General features: G+C 34.8%; 1 protein-coding gene across 1 annotated transcript in view; it reads left to right on the forward strand.

Annotated features, from left to right (window-relative positions):
- Positions 1-9,067, forward strand: part of STEAP2 (STEAP2 metalloreductase) — a 28,163-nt gene extending 19,096 nt beyond the window's left edge. Inside the window, exons 3-5 of the mRNA XM_003771917.4 lie at positions 5,531-6,058; positions 6,356-6,520; positions 8,053-9,067. Coding sequence (XP_003771965.1) covers positions 5,531-6,058; positions 6,356-6,520; positions 8,053-8,337 — 978 coding nt within the window. The 3' untranslated portion in view covers positions 8,338-9,067. The remainder of the gene's footprint in view (positions 1-5,530; positions 6,059-6,355; positions 6,521-8,052) is intronic.
- Positions 9,068-9,823: the final 756 nt, after the last annotated feature.

The following is a 9,823-nucleotide window of genomic DNA, read 5'->3' on the forward strand; positions in this document are numbered from 1 at the left end:
TGTCAAAAGATCTTGAAGCAATATTTCTTTAGCCTTTGACTTTCTCTCAGCCCTCCATTCACTCATTTTAGGCTTTTAACTAATGGGAGAGATAGCTTTATTCCTCCTAGCATTCCTAGACTGTTATTAGTTTTTGTGTGGTTCCCTTCATCGTGGGGCTAACAGAAGAAAGAATTGTAGAAGGATATTATGTTTGTTTGAGTCTCCTCTGGAGTGTTTGAACAGTAATTGTTTTCCCCATCAGGTATTTGCTATAAATTTACATAGAATGTTTAAATTGACTCATTAAATATTTCCCTAAACCCTGCTGTAATATAATCTAGGCGCTGACAGTGATATCTTTTTAAAGGGACCACATTCCTTTCCATAGGACACTCAAGATCATAATTGAACAGTCACAAAATATCTGGCACAACATCCTTCACATAATCGGTCTTTCATATATGTTTAACATAGTATTTTTCCACACATCATTTCAAAATTAATTTATTTGAAAAGTATCTCAAATGCTATTACCATATAATATATATTAATTTCCCCAAATTAACTGTAAAAAGAATTTCTATACTTATTCTAGATATATTATAATAAAAATATACTTAAAAATAAAAGTGAGAAAAATAGCTTTTCTTTGTTTTCTCAAAAGCAACAATTTTTGATTATTAATAAATTCATTTGGTACGAAATCTATACTGAATAAGTACTTGGTTTAATACTAGCATTTCATCTTGATGTGATAAGTGAAAATCTTTCAAAATCCACACAAAAGTCTACTTAGCAAGTAGCTTTTCATTTACAAGATAATTATTTATATACAATTTTTAAAATATAGATTTTTATTTGACAAAAAGTTGGAGCAGAATGTTTGAAATAATATTGATGACAAAGTTATGAACTCCATTGTACTTTTAGATTAATTTTATTTTATTACTCTTAACAGTATCTATCTATATATTTGACCACTATATGCAAATGTGGACCAGATATCTTATGAGGGAACCAGTAACTAAGAAAATAGTCCTTCAGAGCCACATTCAGCATCAAGTACCATTGCAGAGTTCTGTAGGATTGCCTTAGGGTCCCACCCACAGGTTGAAAACTGATCTAACCCAGAACCCCAAAGCTTATTTCATTAGAGCCAGATAGTAAGCAAGGCCCAGATCTTTTACCTCCCAGTCAGGTCATAGCAGAGAAACAGGTAGAGAGCTGGGTCTGGAGTCAGGAAAATATGAGTTCCACTGTGGCCTTAGACACTTCCTAGTTATGTGGTCCTGGGAAAGTCACTTAAATTCTTTTTGCCTCAGTTTCCCTCTCTGTAAGAAATTATTAGCAAAAATAATAGAAAATAATCCACCTGCCTCCTAGGGTTATTGTGAGGATCAAATGAATAAATATCTTAAAGCACCCAGTGCTTGATGTAGTAAACACTTATTCATTCTGTCATCCCCACCCCATGTGTACCATAGTTCTTCCCATTATATTGCCTTTTATTTCGTACTTTTGGTGTTTTACTACAGAAAAGAGTTAAGTACTGGCTGGGAACTGAATGTATCAGATCTGGGATCATGTCAAAACCTACCTAAATTAAATCCTCATTAGACATTTTGCCATTCCTCAAAAAATATTTAAAGTGGAAAATAAAGCAGAAAAATCAGTGATTTACTGTGAACTACAGAAATGGTCTCACGTGCAATAATTTTATGATAGTTATTCTGAATGACTAAGTCTACTCCTTTGAAATCATTATTAAATACATACAAGTGACTATCACAAAATAGGGATAATGAGAGAATTTCCAAGTAACTGGCAAAGGTATGACTTATGAAGAATATTATTAGGCTTTTCATAATTATAGATATGATGTGTGTAATGAATATACTATGTATTATACTAATACTAAGTATAATACTAGTAGATATTATATAAGAATATATTAAATATATAGTACTACTATACTAATACTAATAATATTCTTCACATTCCCTCCTTTCAGTCAAAGTTCATCGCTCCCTCAGAGCATCCAGAACACTACAATTTTGCAGTATCATGAGGACAAGTTAATTAACCTGTATTTGGAGGCTGGTGACAAGCTTCCATGCATGCACCCCTGGCTAATTCTGCTGAGACATTCCCAACACACTGGTACAATGTGCCAAAGATGGTCAGGGATCCAACTGGGCCGCAATGGGGAGTCTAGGATTTTTAATATCTTTTTAAGTTGACTTATGGTTACTTTTCTTTTTTTCACATTAAATTAATTCTGCTGCTAAGCACTTACACAACATTGAGCATAAAAATGGCTTTACTGTCTATGTTAGCTAAATTGAAAATATCCTGTGAGATATCACCATTAGAGATAAGAGAAATGAAAATATTGAGTGATCATGTCAAAGGCTATCCAAAGATTTTCAGAAATACTTTTGATGAATCAGTCTTCAATATAAGAATCATATAAAAAATGTTAGTCAAGAAGCATTACTAAGTAACCCTTCCTTATTTCCCCCCAGCCAGTTCAGATGCAACATGTATTAAGTTTTAGGGAGATTTTCCTTTGCCACTTTATTCTTAAGGGACAGTGCAGATTTCTTCTGGTAATTCTCTTTCCTCAGCCTGAGGTACATACATTATCATTGTTTGTTGTTATTGTTTGTATGATATAATTTTAACTTCCATAAAAGTCCCACAGCAGTGCTTCTTTATAGCCGGGATATGGCCTTGAGTTCATAAAAAATCATACCCACAGAGTACAAGTCCCATTATTAGGCTCTACCAACTGTGGCTGCTGTCCAAGGACCAGCCCAACAAACTTCAAGATAGCCTTCTCAGAATAAAGTGATCATCAGCAAATTAGCTCATTATTCAGGAGGATACTATAACAATAAAAGTGGCCCTCAGTCCTGTGCAATCTCCTCCTTTCATTGACCGGGATGACTTGGTGAAAAAGGGATAGATAGATTATTAAGAATCACATGAGTTTTGAGCAGTAAACATAAACATTAATTTAACTCTTAGTATCGAGACCTCTGTCCCAGCATCTAATTATATAAAATGTTCTTGGGAGAACTGAACCACATCCATATGGAAAGTGAATGACAGAATGAATTCTAGTTTCTCCTTAGAAACACCTTCAAGAGTTTGTGGAATGGGTTTCATGTGCCCAAGGATATTACATAATTTTATGGAACAGTTGGTTATCTCACCTTCAGTGTTCACAGTGAATATAAACAAGGAGAAACCATATGAAGATAGCTGAAACATATGCTCCAACGTCTGTCGAAGAATATGAAGAAATAGGGAAATTTTACAAAGTAGCTATCAAGATTCTCCAACCAAGTAAAAATCTATACTAATATTTGGTGATCTGAAGACAAAAATTAATATAGGGAGACTGGTTTCCCCCCCCCAAAAAAGAAAAATAGCTTGGAAATTATAATTAGAAATTAAATAAAGATGCATGAAATATTTTAAAAACTCAAGCTAGCATATAATTAATATCTTCAAAATTTTTTTAAAAAGCACTGGCCATGATGATCATTAAACAATATAAAAAAATTAAGTTGACTTTGTCTTAAAAGACAAGAAACAACTAATTGCTGATGTGGCAGTCATTTTAGAATCAGCTATCAACCTTCATATTGAAGACTGATTAGAGAAATGGTTAAAATTAATATATTAGTCATGGTCAGCAAAAATGTAAGTGTCTACAATGAATGTGGAATGACATAGAGAAATGACCTCAAGCAGCTTTCTCATGAGAATAGACTAGTGATTACAATAGTTCCAAGTAAGCTGGTGACTAGGAAATAGATAAAGCAAAAGCTTTGGCTATGAAATGTAGAGAATGCAACGTCCTATTGCAATAACTGTTCATTAATCACAAAGGAAGAGCATCACATATCGAAAGATTTTAACCTATTATTTCAATAGGTTAAAACCATAGAGAATTTCTTGAGACATAATCTTAAAAGTAGATATTTAATAAATGCTTTCAGATGTTTGGTGTTTCTGATTATTAGCATCAAGGAATAAAATATGGAGACGCGTCCTCTGTTCTGTCCTGGATGATGTCTTGGGTAAATCCAAAGGGAAGAGGAATTTTCTACAGATGTTCCTATTTGAGAAGGGTCCAAACTCTTAAATTACTCTCTTAGGATCTCCCCAATGAAATCAACTACTCAATAGAAATTGGCCTTGTAATCCAGACAAGGGAAAAGGAGTAGTTGGAGAAGTTACAAAAGCAGCAGAGTCAGGAAGCCCCGATTTAAGTCCACCTTTCAGGATGTCCTAGCTGGGGAGGACTGGACAAGTCATTGAATTGGGCTCAGTTCCTTCTGTATAAAATGAGATGGGGTGAGAGCATGGAGCGGCCGATCTCCAAGTCCCTTCAATTCTAACTCTCTGATTTTCAGGGTGAATCCATCAGTCCATCCCCATTGCCTGGATTCAATGAGCTGGGCGGCCCCCTGACCAGCAGCGGAATAGGAAGGTTCACTTTCCACCAAGTGTGGACTTTCTCCCTGATCACCAGCTTGTCTCCAACCACAGTATTCTTTCAGGAAAGCTAGATGGCTGCGAATTATGGGATTTGTAGTTTTTGTTCATTCATTTAGTCATGTCCACGTCTTCTTGACCCTATTTGGGGTTTTCTCAGAAAAGATACTAGGATGGTTTGCCATTTCCTTCTCTTTACAGATAGGGAAACTGAAGCAAACAGGTGAATTTCCAGGATTACCCAGCTAGGAAATGTCTGTGGCCAGATAAGCCCTTAGGAAGATGAGGCTTCCAGACTCTAGGCCAGGCACTCTGTGCTCGGTGGCACAGCCTGAATTAAGGGATAGATGGAAAAAAAAGCAGGTGACCCACAAGGTAATGAAAAGGTATATGAAGGGACATGTAATAATACCAAGGATGATTTGTGCACAAAAAGTGGCGAAAAAGACTTGAAGAAAAGCACAAGTATCTGGAAAATAGGATGGATGAATCATATAGCAAGAATAAGAGGTAACCTGATAATTCACGTATTGAATAGGTAGACACAAATTATTAGAGGTATCAAAGGAAAGAATATTAGATAGATTTTCTGTAGGATTTAAAGAAGGAAAGGGACAAGAAACACAAAATGTGAAGGTACAATATGCATAAGCAGAAGAAATACTCATCACATTACAGATCTCTGACATCTAGACATCCATATTTTATATATAACAATAAAAACCTTTGTATGTTGTTATTTAACATTAGCTGCTTTTGTAATTTACCTCTTTAAAACTAGCAGTGCTGCTCTGTAGTTTGAACACTATTGGACAAATTACATCTTTTTTATTAAAGCTTTTATTTTCAAAAATGCCCAGATGATTTTTCAACATTGACCCCCACAAAACTTTGTGTTCCAAATTTCCCCTCCTCCCACCCCCTTTCCTAGATGTCAAATAATTCAATATATGTTAAACATGTTAAAATATAGGTATACATAGGGACAAATTATCTTTTCAGAATTTTGTGTTGTCTTTTTTTTTAAACCAAAAACCAGGTCTATGTATGTAGCAATAATATTCAAGCTCGACATCAAGTTATTGAACTGGCTCGTCAACTGAACTTCATTCCTATTGACTTGGGATCATTATCATCAGCCAGGGAGATTGAGAACTTACCCTTGCGACTGTTCACCCTGTGGAGAGGACCAGTAGTAGTTGCGATAAGCCTGGCCACTTTTTTCTTCCTTTATTCCTTTGTCAGAGATGTGATCCATCCATATGCAAGAAACCAGCAGAGTGACTTCTACAAGATTCCTATTGAAATTGTGAACAAGACGCTACCCATTGTGGCCATCACTTTGCTCTCTCTGGTTTACCTAGCAGGCCTCTTGGCTGCTGCTTATCAGCTATATTATGGCACCAAATATAGACGATTTCCTCCATGGCTAGAGACTTGGTTACAGTGCAGAAAACAGCTTGGGTTACTGAGCTTTTTCTTTGCTGCTGTCCATGTTGCTTATAGTCTCTGTTTACCAATGAGAAGATCAGAGCGATACTTATTTCTCAACATGGCTTATCAGCAGGTAAGGAACATGCATTTTATTTGCCTAATTTAAATAAAATGTTGCATTAGTTGTAGGTAGCATCAGACCTTAAATGACCTGCTTTTTAAATTCTGGCATAATATTTTAATACATTTAATAAGCAGCTGTATTGAACAAGAAAGGCACGTGACTCAAAACCTGAAATCTGATTATCACAAACATGTTAGACATTTTTGCTAAAAATATATTCTTTGTATCTCTTATTATATATAGCACCCTGCTGATTATGTAAATGTTGTACCAAATAAAGGAAATTCAAGTTTACTTTCTTGTCAGGTTCATGCAAATATTGAAAACTCCTGGAATGAAGAGGAAGTGTGGAGAATTGAAATGTATATCTCTTTTGGAATAATGAGTCTCGGCTTACTTTCATTACTAGCAGTAACTTCTATACCTTCAGTGAGCAATGCCTTAAATTGGAGAGAGTTCAGCTTTATCCAGGTATGTTGGGGAAAAGAGGAAAATTTTTTATTTTAATTCTGGTGAATTACATTTCCATTTTTTAAAAAGGATACTCTGTTCAAAATAAGTTCCTTGTGGCACTAGCTTACTTATGTTTCCTGGTTTGTGAAAGCCAGATCGGTTCACCATCACCTCAGGTGAGATGAAATAAAATAGGATGAGAATATTGAATTTCTGATTATGGTTATAATACCAGCTAACACTTTGAAAGGAGTAAGCGTAATGTAATGGACAGAAGACTAGACTTGGACTCAAGGGGCTACACACTAGCCTTCCCTGTAAGCATCCAAACTCAACATGTCAGAGATAGACCTCTGTCTCTTTTCCCCTCAGACTTGTTGCTTTTTCAGCTTCCCCCTCCTGTTAAGGGTACCAACACCCTCTCTTTACAGCTTCCTGTATCCAGTTTGTGGCCAGATTTTAATAAACATAAACCCCCTTTTTCTTCCAAAGGTTAGAATACATGATCCCAGTGACTTTCAGCTCTATATTCTTGAAAGCGTTCACAAGGAGCTGTCCTTGGGGATCTGCTCCATTAGCACATGTAATTCATTTATCAGTTACACAAAAAAGTACCTTAGAGTTTAAGTGGAAAAGGACCTCAGAAGCCAACCCAATCCCTTCAGTTTACAAATGAGGGAACTGAGTCTCAAGGTTAAGTGACTCCCCGACAATCAACTAAATGATGAGTGTCAGAACTGAGACTTACCCCAGGTATATTAAATCTAGCATTCTTTTCACTCTCCAATGCCGCCACCAGTTAGAATCTTAGAGATTAATATGATAGGACACCTTTGTATGTAAAGTGAAAAGGAGACACTAGCTTTTGCCCTATAAATATTTTCACAAATCCTAAATTTGATGAGTCCAAATGAATTTTTACAATAGGGTATAAAAATGTGACTAATCCTTTGGTCATTGTACTAAATTCATTCCCGTTTCCATACCTCTGCACCCAAATTGAAGGCATGGTCTTTGTCCAAATTATTTTTCTTCCTGAAAGTAGGAAAATAGAAATATTTTCTCAACTGAGAATGTCATCATACCTGGAAAGCATTGGAAGCCTTTGAATAAAAGATGCTAGACAGGTACAAAATATTTTAAATTTAAATAATTGAAAACAGGAAAATCTGCTCTGCTTAAGGGTTCTAGCATAGTCTGTCAGTAAAAGTTAATTTTTACATCTTGATGTAACACTATTTTTTACATGATTAATGACCCAAAATATATCATCATAAAGACTTTAAGAATCGTGACTTGTAGATTTTGAAATTGTAAACAGCCAAAACAATCATCACAACGTAGATTAATCTATTATTTTATAATGTTAAATGATGCAAAGCTTTCAAAATGGTCTTAAATAAAATACATTAAAATTTCAATTTAAGGTTGTTTATTTCATGGCTGAGTAAAATTTGATATATTTCAATAAATTTGGAAGCAGTACAACTGATAAGCTAATAGAGGAATTCAAGGTTAATTTCTTTTTACTTTTTTTTTTTCTCCCAAAGTCTACACTTGGCTACGTGGCCCTGCTCATCAGTACTTTCCATGTTCTAATTTACGGGTGGAAGAGAGCTTTTGAAGAAGAGTACTACAGGTTCTATACACCACCAAATTTTGTTCTTGCACTTGTTTTGCCCTCTATTGTCATTCTGGGGAAAATCATTTTACTTTTTCCATGTATAAGCAGGAAACTGAAAAGAATTAAAAAAGGCTGGGAAAAGAGCCAGTTTATAGAAGTAGCCAGTGGAATAATTCCACATCTTTCACCAGAAAGAGTTACAGTAATGTGATGCTAAATGGTACTACATAGTGTCATGTAGAATTCTACTTGAGTTACCATTTCTCGTATAACCTCTCTTTTCAGAAGTTTGTCTAACTGGACTACAAAACTTGTGAGATTTAATCAAGAAGGTCAATTGGTACTAGTTATTTTAAAATTAATTTTCATAAAGCCATGTTAGGCAATTTGAAATTTTTTAGGGAGTCAACCTTATTTGTCAGAATTTTAAGTGCTCTTTTGCATAGCTGTAATCACTATTACTGTTGCTTTATCAAATCTCTATTTTGTAATCCAAGATATATGCTATTTACATATAGTATTGCCAATATATTTATCAGTGTTTCCAAAAACATCTTTTTTCAAGCAACTAGCATATAAAATTTTTAACATAGCTCATTATGCATATACATTTTATTTCCAACTCAACAAAATTTGTTCATTATAAAGCATCTGTGATTAGAATTTAAAATAACATAGGGGAACAAAATTTAATTGATTTACTAAAGAAGAAAAATTACATGGGAACTGGACAGAGTTGCGGGGTAACTATCTCTAATGCTCACCAACACCACACTAGAACATTTAGGAAAAATACATATGTGGATGTAATAATTCCTTCTAAAAGAAAAATTAAGCAATTCCATGAAAACATACATTAAGGATGTAGATTGACAAAAATATTTACATATGCATTTAAGTACTACAATCATGTAATAAAAATATCCACCTCATGATTATATTAATTCCGTTCACAATATAACAATGACTTTGGGATATTAATAAAACTAGAGAGAGGTCTCAGCAATATTCTACCTCCATAACTGAACATCTTTAACAAAGCCAGGATGAGGCGGTAGGCAAGGTTTGAAACTCATGTCCTTTTTGTTCACTCAACACATGGGATTTGACCTACCATAAAATAAATGATATTATACCATATAAAATTGCTTTGTCAAAAAAAAAAAATTGTTACCTGTGTTCCACAATCAACATCAACCCCCTTTTTCTTCTCACCTTAGCTCAAAGTGATACAGTAATTACAGGACTAAAATCTTAGAAACCTACAGTAGCTTTGGCAGTAGGCTGCCTCATTTTATATTCAAAAATGAGGAGAAAGCAGGTTTTATTGTACCCAGAAACTGCCAGGTAACCTGCCATGATAGCGTATTTCTTATATTTGTGAAGAAAGTCAGCCTGACAATGACAATTTGAACAACCCATGGTAACTTTCCCAATCTAGTAAGGTCATAAGTCCCTGGACCAAGGACAAGCCCTGCCCATTAACAGTCTCTTCCAAAAGGCTACCTTAAGATGGTAACCCAAGAATTATTATTCCTCTTTTTTCCAAGCCTTTGAAAATCCTTGCAAAATGCAGGCATTCATCCATGAAGTTTACATGTATGTAAAAGATACAGCTACACAATTATTAATGTGCTGGCTTTAGAAGCTCCATTATTTCCAAAATCAATTTTAGTTTTGACTTTCTATTACACTGA

This window comes from Sarcophilus harrisii, chromosome 5 (genome assembly GCF_902635505.1).
Source record: "Sarcophilus harrisii chromosome 5, mSarHar1.11, whole genome shotgun sequence".
Lineage (NCBI taxonomy): Eukaryota > Metazoa > Chordata > Mammalia > Dasyuromorphia > Dasyuridae > Sarcophilus > Sarcophilus harrisii.